Genomic DNA, 22,739 nt, shown 5'->3' with positions numbered 1-22,739 from the left:
TTGATCCGTTCCGATAAGCATTTTTTTTGCCTTTTTCCCCTACTTTAATCTATCTTTTTTCAAAACTAAACTCTTACTTTACTGTATAATTATTTTATAATATCAATGATTTGTAATATTATTAATAATTTGGTCAAAATTATATGATATTGTTGTTAATTAGTGGTAAATTATATTATAATAACTACATAATTAAGTTTAATTATCATTATTGGATATCTTATTGGGTACCCGATAACCGATCCGAAAATTCGGGTGCCCGAAGTCCGGCTACCCGAATTTATCAGTTCGGGATATGGATATCACTTTTAATGATTTTGGGTATCGGGTACCCGAGCCGTTAGTACTAACGGTACAGGGTCCGTCCCATGCTCACCCCTACCGATAGGCGATGAACCCCCTCAATTTGTTCGTCCGTAACATTGAATAGCGGTTCATCGCCTAGGTTACGGACGGACTAACCTATAATGTTAACGTAATAGGTAAGTTCGTTCAAGACTTCAACCTGTAATCCCCTCAAAAAAAAAAAAAAAAAAAAAAGACTTCAATCGCACTGTAGTTTGCTGTTATAGTCTATTCCATCCGTCTTGATTCTTGAAGAATGCCGGTGAGAGTTTCCGAGAATTCTGTACCTTCGCAAATTCCAGGTATTCCCACATTTTCTATAATGCAATCTGCCTCAATTTCATTGTTCTTCAAATTTGTTTTGAACTTATAATTTGGGCTCAATTATATTAATATTTATGTAATTTTGGGTTAATTATATTAATTTATGTAATTTCGGCTCAATTATATTAATATTTATGTAATTTTGGGTCAATTTCTGTAGGTTCATGTTCTGGGCACACCTCTCCTCCACCTTGTACCTTACTTGGCGTTGGGCAGGTAATTTGATTGAACACTACTTTCATAATTTGCAATTAATTTTCCGATTAACTATCTTGTTTTGATTGAAGTATTGAACACTACTTTCATAATTTGTTAAATTGAATTTTGTGTTCAATTATGAATTCTGGGGTTTGGTTACATGGGCATTGAATTTCTACAAGATATATCCTGCAATGTTACTCATATTAAGACCCTACTAGCATTACTGGACATATGGAGAACCTAAAGCTAGCGTGTATGCTTGTGTTTGAACAGAATCATGACATATTTCGTAGCGCTTATCATTGCTTTTGTCTGTTATGATATCTTTGTTGCTGTCTGACTAGTGATTTATGTTTTCGTACAATCAATATATATTCTAAATCAAGGATTTGCCTCCCTTCAACTACCCATTTTTGTACCTTGATCATATTTGCATCTTCTCTTGGTCGCCTTCTATTCACTGAAATATGACTATTTGATTTAACAAAGTGATTTCTTCCTGAGTATGCTTCAGCACGTTGAAGACTTAGTGCTCAAAAAGTTGTTCTAGCTTCTTAAAAAACGCTTTTCAGTAGCTTTGTTTCCGAAATCTTCTATAAATTGTTTGTTTCTTCAATGTTTTCCTATATGAGTAGTTAGTAACTGTAGCTATGTGATATTGTGCAAATGACAATAAGAAGAAGGAAAAGTAGAATATAAGTAGTTAATGGGCTTTAGATAAGCAATTCAACAAGATTTAACAATTAAGTAAGCTTAATATATGTGTATATGTAATCTACGATGTCATGCGAAACATCTTGTTTCATTTGTGTTGTGTCCCCGCACCCTAGGTGGTACAGACTTCAACCTGATCTCGGATCCCGAGAAGATCTCACCTCTTTTTCCGCACCTTCTTCTGAATCTTCAAGTACTAACTTGATCGTCGGAGGCGAAGCTCCAACCACCCGAAGTCTCCGTTGTTTTGCAGGTATAGGCAGTGCGCAACCAGACTCTGAGCTGTAACTCTCTCGAGGGACAAAAACACCCAAATCATTTGGCGCCGTCTGAGCAAAGAGTACCTCAAGAATGATTCAAGAGTCTGTACCACCTCCTGGCCGCCCGGTTAATTAGCCGGAGGTCTTTACTGACCAAGAGGATGATGATCCTCAGGTCGAAACCTACATAGCCAAAGATGGCTCTCTGATTACTAAGCGCATCCATCACGGGTACAAGTCGATCCCCTGGTTAGCCGTAAGGGGAAACCCATACGGCAGGTGGATCCGCCCCAGCCACCCGGGACGAACTCATAAAATTCATGACTAGTTTCAAGGGTGAAATCAAGGATCTGATCACCAAGAGCAAGGCTGGCCCAAGTATGGGCCAGTCGGCAAGAAAGCCTCCTCCATGGTCAGGCAGCCAACTCCTCATCCAAAGGACAAGGCAGCCGGGACCCTTGACTGGTCCAAGATTCTTCTACCCCAGAAGAATACAACAACCGCTCGCCGGGATGAACAACCAGTGGGTAACAAAAAATCAATTTCTGACGCTCGGGAAATCATCACCCGCAGGAGAGGTCGGCAGCTGTCTGACAGCCTCAACCTCGAGCTTTCCAGACAGCTTTAAGAATACATCCGCAGGGAATGCTCAATCCTTGCATGAGAGCCATACAGGCGGTAAATACTGTTCACTCAGATGATCAGGAATGCACCGTATGTACCTACGACCAGTATTCTCCTCATTTCATGCAGCCGACCCTCTTTGGGTCAGGCGGCATACAATGTCCAACCTTTGGACTAGCTCTGTGTGCTCAAACTTGCTCAAACTTGGTTAACAAACTTTTGTGTTCACCAAGGAGATAACCGAAGCTGCATAGCCGACCAAGTTTAAGAATGTGGTTGTGGGTGCTTATGATGGCACCACCAACTCGAAGGACCACCTCATGGCCTACTCCAACCTCATGCACATGCAGGGGTTGGAGGACGCTATGTGGTGTCGGTGCTTCCCGACTCCAACAATGGTTCGGCAACCTGTGAGCCAGCCGGGTGCATCGATAGTTTCATGAACCTTGCTCTCCTGTTTGCCTCCAACTTCTCGATGAACATCCCTGCCTAAAAGACAAGTCTCGACTTGAGCACCATCCGCACGGGATAGAGAAGGGCTCCGCTCTTATGTTAGGCGGTTTAACCGGGTGAGAATTCAACGAGGTAGCCTATACAGACTTCTTCAAGGGTCTGAAAGATGAGTCGACCTTGAAGTTTGACCTTGTCCATAAGAGGGTTTTTACCCTTCAAGAGGCGTTGATAGAGGCAAAGTGATTTATTCAAGCTACTGACCTCTGCTCCTCCAGACAAACAAAAGGAGAGTCGGGGCTGAGCCCGGCTCAAAAAGCTGAAGAGAGCAAAAAGAGAAAAGATGTTTGGGCGGTTGAGGAACCTGATGAACCGTCCTAAAAGAAAAAGAAAGAATTCAAACTGTATGTTTTGCGGTATGAATTCAATAAAGACTGCTACACCATGGTATAAAAACAAGGTCGCGGCGTCTTGGTTGGGCCGTTTTGTAAAGGAAATTCAATTGACCGAGCCGCAATTGTCCACATCAACAAGGGGTATTAATAAACATCGCGATTTTGTCCGAATCAAACATTTCAACCCGAAATCACCCCGCATTGAAAGTTACATCTATTATTTCACACAAAAGTTACTTTCTATCATTAACCTATACTAAAAGCGAATCTAAAATGACACTTGTCATAATCTCATTAAAAAATTTCCCGCCCATTTTACTTCCTATTTTTATGCAGATACTTTAAGGAAATAATTTTATAATAATTTAAAATATCTTTCTTCTATTCAAAATTCTTAACAATAATTAATCTCCATATAAACCCAACTAATATATTTTTACATATAAGTAATCTTTTATTTGGTATTATTTTTGTAAAAAAAATGAGGTAAATATTATTAAACAATACTGCTATATATTATTTTAGTCTTTGATAATACTATAAACTTTTTTTTTTCTTCCAATTTTGTTACTTTTGCAATAATGTTTATTTCAATTAAAAATAAAATAATTTTGTTAAGATTTATATACACTTTATTTTCTACTCTTAAAAGTCGTACCAATACTAACGTAGCATGTACGGGTACTATCCTTAGAATTTTTTTACAAAAAATAAAAACTTCAAAAAACTTTTTTTTTTTTTCTTAAATCAAGTCTAAGTGTCACTAATCTTGACATTGATAAAGTTACATGTAAAATTAAAGTTATATTTATTTTTGAATTAGTATTATGAGTTAAAGTTTTTTTTTATAAAATTTAATATTAACCGTGCATTGCACGGGACTTAAACTAGTTCACAGATATAGTGAAATATTCCCCCATATCTACCCACTAATGGCTCAAATCTTTTATTATGACCCCATATCACCTCACTAATGGCTCTAATCCTCTACTATCTTGAAATCAAATTTGCATTGAGACAACCGTGACATGGTCCTCGATCAACGCATCATAAGCGTTCCCGCGACACCACAACCGTTCCCGTGATCGTAACCGAAACCGCATATTTGAACCATGTGCTACATCATCTTTACAGAGGTGAAGGACCGAGTGACCATTGAGAAACCGAATCCTATGAAGAGTTCTGTTCAGTCGCGGAACAAGAATAAATTCTGCTGTAGTCTCAAGCGGACGTTGGACCGTGTGGCTGACAAGGGCTTGCTGAAGTCCTATGTCTTGAAGTCCAAAGCGGCTTCTAAGACGAATCCGCGACAGTCGTAAAAAACTGTCTAGCCTACTAGTAGTTCGGGTACTGACAAGGATCCGGTCTACACCATAGCAAGCGGATTCGCAAGCGGTGGCCCGACCATCTGGGGCACCAAGGGTCATCTAAAGAGGATGATTCATTCAGTTGATGATGGACAGTCGTCCTCAAGCAGAACATTCCCAGACGTCCTCATCACTAAGAAAGATCGGGGCACAGTTCGCCGACCGCATGACGACCCAGTCGTCATTTAATGCAAGGTCGCCAACTAGTTGGTTGGCCGGATCCTCGTAGACACGGGTCGCTCTTCTGTCTTGGCTTAATTACAAGCGGGACGGTCTGCGCTACGTCTCCCACCCATTAGTTGGCTTTGGTGGAGGAGTCGTGCACCCAGTGAGACAAATTGACATTCCCATCCGGCTGGGTGAGAAGGGAGAAGGACGACACATGGTCGTCCAATTCCTGGTGGTTAAGGAGTTGACCGCCTACAACATCATTCTTGGCCGACCCACTCTGAACGAGTGCAAGGCCGTCATCATCCCAGCTCTCATGCTTCTCAAGTATGAAAGGGATGATGGCTCTGTTAGCTCCCTCAACGGGGATCAGAAGACGGCAAGAGAGTGCTATCTCTCAGACGTCAAGCCGACTACTTCTGCAGCCCCGGTTAGCTGAAGGAGCCAATAGACCTTAACGAAGTCAAGGATCCTGATTCACCCTCTCCAGCAGCCGCCAAGAAAAGAAAAACTGAAAAGCCGGTGGAGGTGAAGAAGGAAAAGAAATAACAATCGCTCACCAGGGAACGGTAAGATGATCTCCATCCCCATCCGGCTGGTGAGCACATTGATATCCCTCTAGACAACAATCGTCCAGAGCGGACGGTTAAGGTGGGGACGGCTGCCTTTGAAAGGCTCGGTGCAGACTTGCACCAAAAAGAATTCAAAAACATCTTTGCCTTTGAAGTGGAGGAGATTCCAGGCATCAGCCCGGATCTCGCAGGCCACAAACTCGCCGTGGACCCAAAAAAGAAGCCCATCCGGCAAAAGAAAAGAAACCACGGCGAGGAGAGAAGTCAGGTGGCTGGACGCTGGGTTCAATGGCCATGTCTCCCCGACTGGATTGCGAATGTTGTGCTTGTAAAGAAGCCGAATGGTACCTGACGTATGTGTGTTGATTACATAGACCTCAACAAGGCATATCCAAAGGACAGTTATCCGCTTTCAAAGATCGACAGCCTGGTCGACTCTACAGCCGGTCATGCCTTAATGAGTTTTATGGATGCCTACTCCGGCTTCCATCAGATACCCCTATGGAAAAGTGATGCCGTTTGGCTTGAAGAATGCGCCGGCTACTTTCCAACATATGATTAATACAGTGTTCATTAATCAAATTGGGAGGAATGTAGAGCCGTATATTGATGACATGATAGTCAAATCCAAGCTACAGACGGATCACTAGGCTGATCTCCGAGAAACCTTCACCACATTCAAGCGGCATAAGGTCATATTAAATCCCAAAAAGTGTGTTTTTGGTGTTAAGAGTCTGGGAAGTTTCTCGGATTCCTGATTGATCAAAGGGGGATAGAGGCTAACCTCGAGAAGATACAGGCGGTGATTGACATGAAATCACCCCGCACTGTTAAGGAAGCTTAGAGGCTTACCGGTTGCCTGGTGCGCTTGGGAGATTCCTCAGCCGGTCAGGTGACAAGTGCCTTTACTTCTTCTAGGCAATTAGGAAGAAGACTCGATTTGAATGGGGAGATGATGAAATTGAAAGAACATTTACACTCCTTACCAAGGCTTGTTAGCCCTCTGCCAAAGGAGACGCTCTTCATGTACCGGGCCGTCTCAGATCATGCCCTAAGTGCTGTTCTCCTTGCTGAGAGAGACGACAATCAACTCCCGGTCTATTTCATTAGCCATGTGCTCAGAAATGCTGAACTTCGGTACCCCATGGTTGAAAAATTTGGCCTTGCTATATACATGGCTGTTAAGAAGTTGAAACCATATTTCCTGGCACATCCGGTGGTGATACTGATTAGCCCCTCAAGCGACCAATGACAACCCTGAACTCATCCGGAAGAATGCTCAAATGGGCTATTGAAATGCAAAGTCTTGAAATCTCCTACGAACCAAGAAAGGCAGTGAAGGGTCAGGCGTTTGCCGACTTCATTGTCGAAAAGACAAGACCGGTTGCTTCGGACAACCTTGATCAGGTTTGGAAGGTGCATGTAGACGGGAGCTCTACTATGAACGGCTGTGGTGTAAGCATAATCTATGAATCCCCGGAAGGGGATAAATTTGAGTATGCACTACAGTTCAAGTTCCAGGCCTCAAATAATGAGGCAGAATATGAAGCTCTACTAGCCGATATCCGCATGTGTAAGGCGGCAGAGGCAACAAAAATTGACGCCTATTCAGACTCTCAGTTGGTCGTTAGCCAATACCATGGTGAGTTTGAAGCCACCCATTCGGCTATGATCAAGTATCTACAGGCGATCAAGGCTGAAGCGGGGACACTTGAAGAATTTCATCTGAGTCAAGTGCCCCGGTCTAAGAACAATCAGGCGGACGCTCTGTCTAAACTGGAATACTCCGCCTCTTGTGATGCGCCTCGGTCAATCTTTTGGAAAATAATGGAAAAACGAAGCATATCTGATGACGAGCCCATTGGAATTCTGGACCGAAGTTTTACTTGGATGGATGGCATCCAGGTGTATCTCGCAGACAGTACGCTCCCTGATTCACCCCAGGAAGCAGCCATGCTGAAAAACGTGCAACAAACTTCGAGATCGGAGAAGGAGAGCTCTTCAAGGCGGGTTTTTTGAAGCCCTTATTGAAATGTGTTACCCCGGAGAAGGGGAAAGAAGTTCTCGAGGAGCTGTATGCGGGATATTGCGCCTCCCACTTAGGCGGATCCCTAGAGCCAGGCGACATTATTTCTGGCCCACTTTGAAGTCGGATGCTATGGAATTTGTTAAAAAATGTGACAAGTGCCAAAGGTTTTGCAAGCTCATCCATTGCCCGGCTACTAATCAGACGGCAATCCACACCTAGTCCCGTTTGCTAAATGGGGCATGGACATTCTAGGTCCGTATATGCCTGCACCACGCGGAAAACGCTATATTCTTGTGGCTGTGGATTATTTTACCAAGTGGGTAGAAGCGGAGGCGGTAAAAGACATCAAGACAAAAGATGTCATCTCCTTCATATGAAAGAACATTATCACCCTATTTGGGATACCTATGTCTATGGTATTTGATAATGGACCGTAATTTGAGACGCCTCAGCTCAAAACTTGGTTGGGAGATCAAGGGATCTTATACTGTTTTGCATCAGTCGGCCGACCCCAAGCAAATGGCCAGGTTGAAGCCTTCAACAAACTCATCTGAGACGGTATTAAGAAGAAAGTTGAAAGAGTCGGTGGTTTATGGGCTGAAGAGTTAATTCACGTCCTGGGGGCCACCGAACAACAGAAAAAGGTGCAACCGGCGAAACTCCATTCCTCATGGTTTACGGTGTTGAAGCCGTCTTCCCATTGAGCATTATGAGCCGACTCTACGAGTCATGTCATATGATGAAGAAGAAAACTGAGAGGCCATGCGGCTAGCATTGGACTCACTCCCGGAGCACAGGGGCAATGGCGCCTTGCGTCATGAGATTTACCGTCTGAGAATGACTCGTGCTTACAACAAGAGAGTGCACAAACGACCCTTGAAAGTTGGGGACTTTGTGACTTTGTGTTACGCAAAATGGAGACAACCGGTAGGGCCAATGAGTAAGGAAAGCTAACTCTTAATTGGGAAGGTCCCTACCGAATTTATGAAGAAGTTAGAAACGGTACCTACCGCTTGGAAACTCCAGACGGCAGGCAGCTGCCTAGAACCTGGAATGTAGATAACTTGAAAAAGTACTAATTCTGAGGCCTGTAAATTTTTGTAAATAAAAAGCCTATCAATGAAAAGTTGCCTTTTGTTTTCATTATTGATTTAATTGCTTTGTATATATGCATGCGCAATCCAAGTTACCGTCTAACATAATATGAAATTAAACTAGGCTAAAACTTAGCGGCTAACATAATGTTTATATTCGGACCTCCGTCTGGGCAATGCACAAGCGGACTTTTAAATATGAAATTAAACTAAGTCAAAAGACTTAGTGGCTAAAATTAGAATTAAAACCGAGGCCAATGGTCATATGCAACATTGTTTTTATAAATTCGTCTGCTCCTATTTGAGTATGGTGTACGGCGAAGCCCCTCCAAGTGTTATCGTCGCAGAGGGCATTCTATCGTTTGCTCAGACGACAAAGATTGAACGACCAAATTGGTTAACTCATAGCTGTCTGACCAAAATAGTCTAAAAGAATGATTAAGTTTAAAACCGGATGTCAAGAGACATCAACAGTTCTTTGTTAGACTATTCAACGAAGTTGTACCAGTTCCAATGGGGCAGGCGATTAAGGTACAATGGATTGAAGATGTCCCAGAATGTCTCAGAATGTCTGAGATCCATCGCTTGGCTAGCAACGAAATACCAGTTGCCCCAATAGGACAGGTGATTAAAAAACAATGGATTGAAGGTACTCCAGACGGCCTTTAAGCTATGTGAAGCCCATCAGATAGGCGGACAATGTCCCCTTGTTCCATTGACCGCCAAACGGTAATTGGCCGTCTGACTAGTAAAGAATCCTATGTGAATTCCTGATTTGGGTACAATGGCTGCTGATTGACGGTTGTGCACTTGGTTTGGGGCAATCACTATTGTGATTGATTGATTTTGGAACATTCCATACTCTTTAAAGTATCAAACATTCCAAAATCAATCAATCTTACAAGTACCGAAACCAATCACACAGTCGCCAGGGGCAAGAATAGTCGGTATACTGTTTGAATTTGCCGCATGCTTTAAAAGTTTGCTGCATGCTTTAAAAAAGATAGGCAAAAATATCAAATTGCATAATACATATGCATAAAATTGAAACAAAATAAAATTTCATGAAGCCGACTTAGTCGGCATATTTTCCTTCAAAACTGACAAAAAAGCCGGATAAATATTATTAACCGGATAACATCTAGGATAGGAGAAAGTAAATTGTTATCCGACTCCACAGTCGGTAGAAACACATTCTCGGCACGTAGGCCGGAAAGATCTAAAAATCCTAAAATACATGGCATACTGCGACTGAAAAACATCAATTCTCTGGATGCTGGATCCCCTCATAGGCCTCATTAGTATCTGCCTGGTCCTCCTTGGGGTTCTCCTCATCAGATTGGACATCGATGGCTTCCCTTTCCCCAGGGAGTTCCTTGGCATTCTTTGTTCATCCAGGCGGCGAAGAACTCGGGCTCCGGCTCACCCTTCTCCCTTAAATAGACTACTGTCTCGGCATATTGGAAAGCCAGAGACCACAGGTGGTAGTCTTTATCGGGATAAAGGGCAGCCAGGCGATCTTCATCCGGGTGTCAGCATCCTCCTCTTTTCAGCAACCACCCGCTCCTCAGCCGCCTTAAGGTTCTTCTAGACCAGCTCCGAGTCCTGCTTCAGCTTCTCACCCTCCGCCTTGAGGTTAGCATTCTCTTGGGAGACACCCTGCAAGGTCTGGAGGTCTTCCTCCGCCTTCTTGAGTTTGTGGCTTTCTCCTTTGCCTTCTCCATTGCTTGAGACCCTTAACCTCCTCCGCTTGTTTCATCAAGATGGCTTTAGATTCAAGTTCACTAATTGTACACTCATATTCAGCAACATCTTGTGAATCCCTAGCTGATTTAATGGCTCTTTTTACCTCCCTCTTCCGGGCATATGGTCGCTTGAGTCCCTCAAACCCAGAGCATGGTCTGTAAACACAAACGGTGTCAATCATGTGGGGTATCTTATGCTAAATTGCAGAAAAAAGGAATTAAGTGTACCTCAGAGAGACAGAATCCGTTCAACATTGAACACCTCTATGCCAGGGATCGCATCCTGCTCCTTCTTATGCACCGCCACCAGGGCGCCTGGACATCCGGCCGGCCATTGGGGGGATTGATCTGCACCATACGTTAAAGGTGAGTGAGCTATATAGGCGGCACTAGTTTGATAACGGCTGTCTGACGAGGAAGTTTGTTGCGAGTGAGATTTCACTCGCAATGGCCAGCCAGCTTAGGCGAGGATTCGAAGGGATTGAATTTAACTTCAGGAGCTTGTGGGATTGCTCCACCCACAGGCGCAGAAAGGCCGGATGGGACCAAGTCAAAGCCCACTTCGAAGCCTCCTATAGTGGTGTTCTTCTTCTCGATCCGGAGGCGGTGCTTCCCAATCAGGGCCTATCTTACCCGAAGTCGACTTTGCAGACTTAGCAGGTTTGACTGGAGTGGAGGCGTCCTCCAGGCCCCCGTTTGAAGAGGTCTTTGGTGAAGGACTTGGGAAGTTCTCCACCCTGCAACATAAATAACAAGTTAAGCATCCGGTTGCGTCTGATAAAAATAGGGCTAAGGAAAGGGTATTTACCTCTGCCTTTAGTTTGGCAGCCCTGTCCTCCGCCAGGTCCCTTCTGATTTGTGCGGAGGACCGTTTGGGGGTCTTTTCCTTGGCCACCATATTTAGAGCGTCTTCTGCAAAAATATAGCAAAAACATTAAATAAAATTATGACTACGTAGCAGAAGTACAAGCGGCATTAAACCAGATGCCGGTCAAACGTACGTTTTGGAATCATAGTGCTGAGACCGCAGGCGGACAAGAACGCCTCGTCCTTGAACCATGCGCACATAGGAATCAAATTATTACGGACTTAGATTACGTCCCCGGTTGAGAGTCTCCGGACGGAGCTCAAAAAACTTGGTTTCCATGATCGCATCATAGTCGTCTCCCGGCATTTTGGGGAGGGCACATTTGCGACCCAGAAGGTCGGGTTTCTTATTATACCGGCGCATCTCCCGGTTCTCTTAGTGGGTTGGGGCAGACAACAAATAAAACCGTGTCTTCCAACCGTCATACTTGGACACCTTGTCCAATGTCATCTGATACTTTGGAAGGATGGTCAGAGTGTATCAGGCCCTCCGCCGCCTGGGTTGCGACTCAAATAATGCATGTGTAAAAGCTTGCCAGCTTGGGTTCAAGTTTTGCATCTCACAGGCGGCAACATACCCCAAAATGTTGGCCCATGAGTTTGGTGAGAGCTGCCAGACTCCTAGGCCATAAGCCCTAAGAATGGCCCTCACCGCATGGTATAACCTTTACCCAAGGGCCGCTTCTTTACAAAGCCCTCAATATCGCTTGACATGATCTCTCTGTCCTTAGCGGAAACATGAATGTTGAAAGGATCGTCTTTATCCTCCCACTTTTTTCTCTCCTCAACCTCACTATCCTCAAGCGGGGGGAGGGGAGTGTCACTATCGTTCTCAGAGCTAGACCCCGAGGCGGAGTCCTCTTCGTCTCCTTGGTCACCGGCTGACCTGAAGTGGACTCTTCCCCGTTTCGGTGTGCAGGGTCAGCTTGATCGACTTCAATTTGGGAGACGGTCCCCTCACCGCCTTTGCCCGCATACAAGATCGTATCGCTAGGGGTTCTTGGGATTCTAGATGGGGAATACTCCCCAAAACTTTCATTATCCTCAGACCCCTCAACCGGGGTTACCTTATTAGACGACACTTCCAAAGTACTATCTCTTCGACGCCGTGTGGTGGTTGTCTGTCGGTTGACGAGTATAATATTGCTCTATACACCTAGAGCCGGCACTCCCAGTCCTAGACTCAGTCGTCCTAGGTTACCGGCCGACTACTAACCTAGGCCGTGAGTCCATTTATTGAATGAATTAAAATAAATGAAATGAGTTGAATGGGGTAGAGGCGGTACCTTACGTTTGTCTCTAAAAGGGGGGCAAACGGCGAGGTCCGACTGAGTCGCTGCAGAAGATGATCTTGCTTGTTTGAGGCACAGGCGGTTGAGAACCGGCTGACGCAGGCGGGAAAAATACCAAGTTTGTGTTCACACACAGGTAGAAGGCAGACTCTCTCTCTCTAGAATGTTTTGAAAACGTCCAAAACTAGGGGGTAAAGTTAGTATTTATAGAGGGGTAAATTTGAGGGTAATTTCGTAATTTCCCCGGAATGTGAAAAGTTAAAATTTTCACAGAAAAAAAAACCCTTTTTATTCGCCACCTACGGAACAGTGACATGTGTCACAGATGCCATATGGCGCGCCACGTCACATCTATGAGGGGCAAATGTTTTTGGTAATTTTACCCATGCCACGTGGCCCAATCAGACCTTGACACGTGTCATACCCTGGTTGGTATGAATTGGGCCAATCTCCTTCTGACACGTGTCTCTCCTAGAACTTGGGAGAAAAAGGCGACCTTCAATGGCCCAAATCCCAAGAAAGCCGTAATTCGGCGCAACATAGAATGATTAGGTCAGAGTGACCTAATCAAGGGCATATTTCCCAATGAGCCTATAAAATAGGGAGATTTCCCCCATTTTGGGACATATACAATTATTAAAGCATACCTTACATTCTCCTCTCACCTCTTTTTCCGCATCTTCTTCCGTTTATCTTCAAGTACTAACTCGATCGTCGAAGGCAGAGCTCCAACCACCCGGAGTCTCCGTTGTTTTGCAGGTACAGGCTGTGCGCAACCAGCCTCTGAGCTGTAACTCTCCCGAGGGACAAAAACACCCAAAACAACAATTATTTAATAGAAATTATTATTTCTTTTCTCTATGATAAAGTGTGCGTCACCTACAAAAGGTGAGCGCCTTTGCCTTGCGCTTAGGCTCCAAGGACTTTTGCGCCTTGGTACGCTTTGCGCCTTTTGAAACTAAGTAGAATCGCTAAAATTGTCGGCCTAGTAGGCTTAGAGGTAATTAGGCCTTTGAAAGCTTTTCAAGAATGTGTTTGAACCACACTCCTTTTTATTGTGTTTTAGGGGTCATTTGGTTTATTGTATTTGGAATAGATTGATATGGAATCTCATATTTTCCGGCATTAGTTTAAAGTCGTTTGGTTTATTGTTGGAATGATTTACGTATCTCATTAAACAAATGGATTGTTATTCTTAGGGGGTGAGGTGAGCATGAATTTCTAGGGGGATGGGGTAGAGTTAGAATCCTCTTGCCCTCTTGGTATGAGGTTTTATAGTTAAAAGTCTAACGAAACAAGGTAACATTCTTCTTAAAGCTCGCTTGTTTTAAAGCTTCATTTTTTACAAGATAACATCTTGTCGTTATCTCGCGTGTTCCCCTTGCCGAACTTTGCATTCACAAGCTCGATGAACCCTTACCCCTCTTGTTGCCAATCGGCAACAGCGCCTATTTCTGAAATGTGGGCTCTGCACCTGGTTTGCTCCCTTGCCACTAAGTAAGCAGGAGTGTGTCCCACAGTGTGACCATGACTATATGGCTAGGCACTGAATTATCCATTTGCATGTTTTCTAGTTGCATACATCTTTTCTCTGCTGGTTTCTTGTGTTATGTTCGTTATCTCCTTGATATAATAAGTTATCCCTTAACTCACCTAATGAATGAATCCCCTCCCACTAGCAAGTCAGATCTTCTCCACTCCCCTTCATATCATCCTTCCACTCACTCCTTTGTCTTAATGACTTCATATCTCCCCTTCATTCTCTCTCTCTCTCTCTCCCCACTTTTCAATCAAGCATGCTATAAATCTAATAGATTTTTGTTATGAAATATGAAGTTCAATGAGGATGACACAGTCACATTTGGTTGGCAGCAATAACCGTTAAATAAAATTCCACTTTGGTGATCTCTATTTTGCATCCAGTTTCATAAAGTAGTAGTAGTTGACTGATTGACTACCTCCCTAAATAGGGTAACATTCTTCTTAGATTACAAATTTGGATGGCTAAGATAAGTTATCTATTTGAAGATGTCTCATCATGAATTATTTCATTCAATTGGCTTTCAAAATTCCTCTTTATAAAGTATAACTAACTGTTACAAGAAAAGTTTAGTTTATGCCTTTTCCAAATTGTTGCAAATTTCCCCATCTTTAATTGTTTTGGTTATTGTGAGCAAAAAGGAGTTAAAAGAATGGAGGTCTTAAATTGAAACATCTTTTTGAATCTTAGTTACTTAAAGTATGTCCAAAATTGAGTTTGTCCAAATGTAATTTTGTTTAACTTCATGTACCAAAAATAGACTTATGTTTATATCTGAGGTCTAGTTTTTCTAGTTAATAATAACATTAACAGATTTTATAATTTAACTTTGTTCTAGTATAACAAATAAAAAAGTGCAAATTAAGAACATTGTTTTTGTTATCTTCAAAATGCAAGTGCTTTATTTGTTGGGTCCTGAACATTTGATTGTAGAAAGAATAAAAAAGAGTAGAGAACATGGAACAAAGAAAGAGAAGGAGAGAGAGAGAGAGAGAGAGAGAGATAGAAAGAGAGAGAGAGAGAGAGAGAGAGAGAGAGAGAAGGAAAAATTAGCTAAACTAGACAAATAAGGTAACAATATTAATGCATGACAATGAGAAATTTATGGGATGCTAAAATACTACATCCGTCCCACAATATTGTTCCTATTTTCCTATTTTGGAGACTCAAAATATTGTTCCTATATCTATTATTGGATAGTATATAAAGACTATTATACCCTAATTTTTTTAACATTATTCATTGAACTTTCTGAATTACCCTTGATTTTTACACTTGCATGTACTTTTTCCCACTTTCTCTCTCTAACTTTAGCCTCTAATTGTATTTTCATCTTTTTAATGTACTTTATCCAGTTTCTCTTCCCATTTTTTAAATACCGGGAAAAAACACAAACAGGAACTATGGAAGGAGTAGATAATAAGAGAATATGTAGGATATAATTCATTATTTAGTTTACAGCAACATTATATAAATGCATTTTGTATTTGATTTTTGTAGTATTCACATTGAGGGAATTCTAAAGAATTATGAGAATTATTTTAAGTGCATATATTGTCTTATTGTGGGATATTATTGTGAGTGTCCATCCCGCTTCTAATAAATTATGGGGACAAAAAATAATCTCGTAGTTTTTCAATATCCTAGACTCACTAAAGAAACTTATGATAAATGGCCTCTTTGCATGAAAACTATTCTAGGTGCACAAGGAGTTTGGGATATAATTGAGAATGGCTATGCACATTAGTCTAAAACTCTAAAATTGAACCAAACGGAGAAATAAGCTTTGAAAAGGGCGAGAAAAAAAAGACCAAAATGCACTTAGGAATTTAAGATCATCCATTATGGTTTGGATGATGATATGTTTGAGAAAGTTGCTAATGTAACTAGGTTTGAACAAGCATGGGGCACTCTTTAAAATTCAATTGAAGGAGTAATTAGATTAAAGAAGGTTTTCCTTCAAACTCTAAGAGGTGATTTTGAAATACTTGAGATGATGTATAAACAATCCATCTTAGATTATGGGATGCTAAAATACTAAAAAAACAAGATGATGTAATAATATTTATGCATGACAATAAATAAATTATGGGATGCTAAAATACTAAACAATAAGAGGAAATGTAGGATAAGAATTCATTATTTAGTCTACAATAGTACTGGGTTGAACCCCATGCAATAGATGCAAGGTTGTTCAATAATATTAAGGAAAATTGAAAATAATAATCCCACCTTTGCTCAACCTACTCAAAATGAGTCAACCTTTGCGTATTTTGGAAACGGGCCAACCTTTGCCCCCTATCTTTTCAAAACAAGTCTTGTTACCTACAACCTGCAATTTTTTTTAATTGTTTTTTCTTTAATCCCTCCCTTGTCACCTTTCCACTCTCTCTTCCACCAAAACCACCACGACACAACCCCTTTCCCCGGCAACCCCCACCCCTTCCAGGAAGCAATAACCAAAATCAGCAGCAAATACGTTCTCTCTCTTTTTTTTTTTCCCCTTTAATCTCGCTCCACCAATGTATGAACATATGCCAATTGCGGCTGTTGTTTCCCTCATTTCGGATCCTTCGCCGGCTACTGGACCGAATGGGTGTTTCTATGATGGGTTACTATGATTGTTGAGGTTATTAGAAACATTCGAAGCTCGCTGGTTTGTGGCTTCGAAAGCCCTGTGACGTAAGGAGCGAGTGACGCATCATTTGACTTTCGATGATGATTAAACGACGTCGTATCCTCATTTACAAGAGGATTCAAAAATCCATCCCCAACATGATGGTATAATCGCTTCCTGGCCTCCTGGGAAAATGTTTGTTATTTTGATGGTTTTTGTTGTGGCTGCTAACTTGCTAGGTGCGGTAGTTGGATGTCGGTGTGGGGCTGCTGGTTGTGGTTGAGGAGTGATGGTTGTGGTCATTGTGTGGCTTATTTGATTGCTGGTGGTGGGATGGTGGCATGCTGTTGTGCCAGGAAGGAGGGTGTGTGGTGTTGGGCAGCTGCGTCCCTGCAAGGTGCAGTGGTCGATGTGGGGCTGTGTTATAGATTGGCTTTAGGAGGGGTAATTTGGGAATTCTAGTATTATTATTAGGTTTTGGTCAGTAGGTTTAGTATAAATAGAGGGAGGGTAGAAAGAAGAAGGGAGGCAGAATATTGGAGTGATTCCTTAGGAGAGTTGTGACCTCAAGTCACTATTGGAGCTTTATCGGCTTAACTTACTACTACCATTTGTAAGAAACCATTAATTTGTTTAATCAAATTTCTGGGTTTTCTCCTTTGTTGTACGATTATTATATCGAGTAATATCAGTCCATTACAGGCTGCTGGTAGTAGTCAAAGATCAGTGGTTGTGCGGCTTTGTTGATTGCTGATGGTGGAAGTGCAGTGCTGAGAGAGGAAGGGAAGGTGCATGGTGATTGGTTGGGTGCTGGAGAAAGAGGTAGCTAACGGGGGAGGCCCGGGGTGGGGGGGTGAGTCAGGTGAGGGATCATAGAGGGAGGAAGGAGCTGGTTCCTTTTTTTTTTTAAAAAAAAAATTATTTTAAAATTTTAAAAAAAGACCAATTAAGGTGACACGTGGAAAGTTACCTTCTAGAATCGGTTACCAAAAACTGGTTAAAGGCTTGTTTAGAGAAATCAGGATGCAAAGGTTGGCTCATTCCCAGAATACGCAAAGGTTGGCTCGTTTTGAGAGCGAAGGTGGGATTGTTCTTTTCAACTTTTTCTAATTCTTAGTGACAACAAATTTATAAACGGTTTTAAAAAATGACTCGACACACTAATTATTAAAGAGTATTAGTTGTTATTTCTATAAGTGGGTCTCACTACCTGGTTGTATTAGTTGTCTATGTAAAAGTGTTTGGTAAGTAGCCAATAGCTACTATATTATGTAAAATGACCAATAATCATACATGCCTAGTTTATCATTATGTGTATTCTTAAGCTAACTTTGTAATAGGTGATAAATTTGACCAACTTTTAATAAAAGAGTCATTTTAACTTTCATAAACCTCTCTCATCAAAAAGCTGCTAATAGTAGCTTTTTGGGCACAAAGCTCTTTCAGTTCTCTCTCATTTAAACACTTTTATAAGAGGTTTGAGTTGGTTAAACTTCTTTTTTGCCTCAAACCTCTCCCAACATAATGATGTATTAGCCATGAGTAATGATCTTTTTATTGGCAGTTATTGATTGCATTTTAATATTGTACATAATGAGAAGACTCGTATTCCTTATATACTGTAAATTTCTCTTTATTCTTTTATGATTTCTTTTCTTATCTTATAAAATCATTAACTGCCATTAATACTTTGCTATTTACTTGCAAGATTGAAGTATGAGTACCGCAATATTCTAGTGTTATGTGTGATGTAATGGTGCAGTTTTAGGTATGATGTATGATTGTGATTCTTTTCTGTTTTAGGCATTTTCTGGAACTCAAAATGTTTCCAGTGTACAAAAGGACGAAGCTTGGAGAGTCAATGTACGTATACAAGGTTGTGACCTAGAGCATGGATATCTGTGTGGCACAATGGAAGCTCTTAATGTTCCAATGGCAGATACACCAGTAAGCCATTCTTCTGAATGATGATGATAATATGAATTCTCATACAAGCTCTCTATCAGAATTATTATTGCTTACTTTTGTTGATACTAGATAGGAATTGATGAAGAATTTCAGTGAATAACAATCTCATGTAATTGGAGATTTCTGCCATTTTTGAACATTGTAGAAATTTCATGTCTACCTGTTCAAAGATAAACAAGTTGTGTTTCGTTGGCTTCAGGTTAACACCACACCAGATAATGTTTATTTATGAGACTGATACTCCCTCTGTTTTTAAATACTAGCTTCATTTCTCCATGCGTGGAGTTTTAGGAGAAATTGGAAAAAATAATAAAATAAGGAGGTAGTGGGGTTGGTGAAATGTAAATTGGAGGAGAGAGAATCAAAAGGTAATAAAATACAATTATACTGAGTCCCACTAGTTGAGAGAAATTAATTAAATAATATAAAACTTTTTCAAATAAGGAAATAGAGCAAGTATTTAAAAACGGCGGGAAAAGGAAAATGGAGCAAGTATTTAAAAACGGAGGGAATACATGATAAAAGGTATTTTTCTAAGGAGAAATAGAGAAATGTTTGTAGAAAATTCGATGATTCCAGATTCCATCTCTAAAATTCTATTATACTTTTAACACCACCTTTCCTCTCATCTAGGCATCATTCATTAACAGACATTATGCACAAGGTACAACATCTTAATTGAATTCGTTTATTTGTCTATGACTATAGCTAAAAGAAAATGGCTATGTGTAAAACCTTATGTACTATAATTGTGATAGCTACGGAGCTCTTATATCTTCCCAGATTTGCACTCTCGTGCTAACTCCTTCGTATATGCCCTGAATGATGTTAATATATTTTTTTTTCAAAAATACCTCTAATTATTAAAAACCCACCAAAGTATCTCTGGACCTTGTCATAGGACTTTTCCAAATCGATGAAAACCATATGTTAGTCCTTATCCCAATACTTCTCCATTGGCTATCTCATGAAATAAATTACCTCCATGATTGTTCGTCCTAGCATAAAGCCAAAAGCTAAATTAGCTCTCTATATTTCATTCTTCTCATTAACCTTTGTTCAATCACTTGCTTTCAAAGTTTTATAGTATAACTGTATAATTCATTAGTTTTATCTCTCAATAATGCACAATCCTTGACATTTTTTTTTTGGGTACAAAGGGAATAGAGTACTTTTCCTCCACTTCAATGGCATCTTATTGCATTTGTATATCTTGTTGAAAAATGTTGTCCACCTTCAGTTCCTTTCTCCCTTAAACATCTTTAAACCTTAATAGTTTCTTTCATTCTTTTTTATTGAATGCTATATTGACTTCTCTCCCTTTTTGTTAAATCCTAATAACTGATCTCCATTGAATAAATTATTAAGTAAGACCTTTATCTCCTTCACACATTTGCCCTTCCTATAATCATCATCTATGAGCAAGTCAATGCCGTTTTCCCTTCTTTCATATCCAACCTTGCATCAGCTCTAAATTCACCTTCGGTTTTGCTTCTCGTACAACTTTCTTTAATTCCCTTCTAGCTTCTTTATACTTATAAATCTTATCTTTCCCATACATTGTATATTATTCTTGTTTGCGATTTAATCACTCGTCACTTTTTAATTACACCAAGATGTGTTCTTATTTGGCAACATGCTTCCTTTTAGATTCTTGTAGGACCTTTTCCACCACTTTCTTTTGGTTATGCTTCATTTAATTTACACTAAATCCATATCCAAATCCATGTTATAAGAAAGAAAATTTTCCTTGCTAGTTTGCAACAAATTTTGATGGTTCTTCCCTTTAAAATTCCACCACTTATGCTTAGGATCTAGGTGTGGTCTTATATATCTCTTACAACAAAAATCAACCACAACCAATCTATGTTAGGTTGTACTCTCACCAGGATTCAACTTACAATCAATATGACCCTTTCTCCTACCATTCCTTGATAAGAATATACTTTGTTTTATGTTGGCATATGTGTTAATATCCTCGCATTTAATGTCCATAAGATGTGATTAAGGTTTTATGCCGGCCGCCATAGAGTTACCACAAGAGACGCGGCAGTGAATGCCATGCAGAGTTATTGATTGGAACTTGGGGAAAGAGAAGGGTAAAAGTCAATTAGTAGAAGAGAAACAAGAATGTAAAGAGAATATATATGATGGAGAATCAGCTCAAAGGATGATAGGAAGTAATTATTTAGGGAGGGGGAGACAGGCCTAATTCTGACTTTAATAATTTTTAAATGTTTGCATAAATTGTTTTTTCTGCTTCCATAGTCTACGATGCATTGCTGACAAGCTTCTCTGGTAACAACATACAGGTGGTGACTTTTTGGGAAGGGGAAATTGTTGATACCAAGAATTATACCTTCTTCACTGGAAAATGGGAGGCAACGTGAGGTTTCTATCCCTTTACTTGAAAGAATATGGGAGGTTTTTACAATTAGGCTCCTTAGCTTTCATTGTGAGGATTATCTAAGCTATAAATATGAGGTCGGTTTAACATTTTCTAAATTAAATTTATCTCTTGGCTTGAAATACTGTTGTAGGCCTGAGGATGATATTAGGCACTGGACAAAATTTCAGTCCTTTGCACCCCTTTTGGTAAGTAATTCCAAAATATATTTTGTGCCTGAGCAGAATATATTATCTTTGTAGTCTGATATGATGTCTTATTAGAGTCAAGTGGAGGTTGATGGTGGGAAGTCACTGGACTTGAGTAACTATCCATTCATTTTCATGGTAAGTTGGTGTGTTTTCCTGCTATATCAGAAATGGAAGGATAACTTAGGATATTAATTATAATTTAAACCATTTATTTGTGGATCTAACGCAGAGATGGAAGGAACAGTATTTTGTAAATGTTGGTACTGACTGCGGCTTAACAATAGCGGGCTTTTATTACGTATGCTTCTCCTGTAATGATGGCTCCATTAATGGCTTCTACTATGATCCTAATAGCAGGTATTAACATAATGCTTTTAACAGTAATACATGTCCTCATTTTATTTTCTTGAAGATGAAAACTAGGGCAAGGTTGGGGAGAGGGGTTTTGAACGTAAACTTCGTGGTATTTGTGGATCTTGTAGTGTTGATTTTATCATGAATATGGTTTTGCAGTCCTTTTCAGAAGCTGGAGTTAAAATCTAGTAATGAAGGGAGGTCTGGCTTCAGTTTTTCAACGTATGAGTTACAATGAAGATTGTATAATCATAATAGTGAATGCTGTTGAAACTGCCCTGACTGAAGATATCCCAAATGCAAATTCAGATTTATTAGAAATCGACTTGTAAAATTAGGGGCTGCTTGGTTGTAAGATTCTCGTTTTCAGTTATACGTTAACATTCAATTATTCATAGAATGAGTACCAAAATTAAGAAATGTTAATTCAACAATTTGAGTGTCCTTTGATGCTTTGTTTTGGTAGTGTGCCATGAGTAATTGACAGAAATTATTTCCATGTCTTGGTTCATCACTCAAAAACTAACCATTTTAGCTAGTTGACACACAGTATTCAAGTCTATTATATTTTTGTCAGTATTCCCTTGGTTATTACCACCTATTATAATTGACGTTTTAGTTATTACCACTAACATTTTTTTTAATTGTTATTAGAAAAATTATCAGGAATATTATGACCTTTTAGCGGTCCGTTCAAAATATAACGACCTATGTATTATTCCGGAATATTACAACCTTTGACTAGGGCTGTACACAGTTTGGTCTAGACGGTAACCAAACCAGAATAAACCGCATTTTAGCAGTTTGGTTTGGTTTGCGGTTTGGAAAAATACGGTTTGGTTTCGATTTTTTGGGAAATACGGTTTGCGGTTTGGTTTGGTTTTTCATAAATTATAAACCAAACCAACCGTAAACCATTAAACCGCATTTTAATATTTAAATAATTTTTAAATAAATTAAAATAGTTATTATATATTAAAAAAAAAAAAAAAAAAAAAAAAAAAAAAAAAAAAAAAAAAACATAAAAAATCATTAGAAGACTAAAACGATCAGTATACTACTATACTCTATACTCAATCTCAAAACTATAATGTAGTATGAATTATTTTTCTAGACAAATGTATTATTTTTTTTCCACTGTTAATTGGTTATGTATTATTTTTTTTATGTGTTATTGTGTTAGCACTTAGCACTTAATTAGTTGGTTGTTACTTT

The 22,739-nt window shown here is 40.2% G+C and overlaps 1 protein-coding gene across 1 annotated transcript; it reads left to right on the top strand.

Moving 5' to 3' along the window:
* Window positions 1-286: 286 nt before the first annotated feature.
* Window positions 287-22,128, top strand: LOC110688917 (glucose-induced degradation protein 4 homolog). Its single transcript, XM_021865667.1, has 8 exons — window positions 287-647; window positions 830-885; window positions 18,408-18,551; window positions 20,885-20,958; window positions 21,113-21,167; window positions 21,243-21,305; window positions 21,400-21,527; window positions 21,684-22,128. The coding sequence occupies exons 1-8, from the start codon at window positions 602-604 to the stop codon at window positions 21,760-21,762; spliced, it is 645 nt and encodes a 214-aa protein (XP_021721359.1). The 5' UTR covers window positions 287-601; the 3' UTR covers window positions 21,763-22,128.
* The last annotated feature ends 611 nt before the right edge of the window (window positions 22,129-22,739 follow it).

The sequence above is a fragment of the Chenopodium quinoa genome, unplaced genomic scaffold (genome assembly GCF_001683475.1).
Source record: "Chenopodium quinoa cultivar QQ74 unplaced genomic scaffold, ASM168347v1, whole genome shotgun sequence".
In the NCBI taxonomy this organism is placed as follows: domain Eukaryota; kingdom Viridiplantae; phylum Streptophyta; class Magnoliopsida; order Caryophyllales; family Amaranthaceae; genus Chenopodium; species Chenopodium quinoa.
This window is presented reverse-complemented; position numbering and strand designations above follow the sequence as displayed.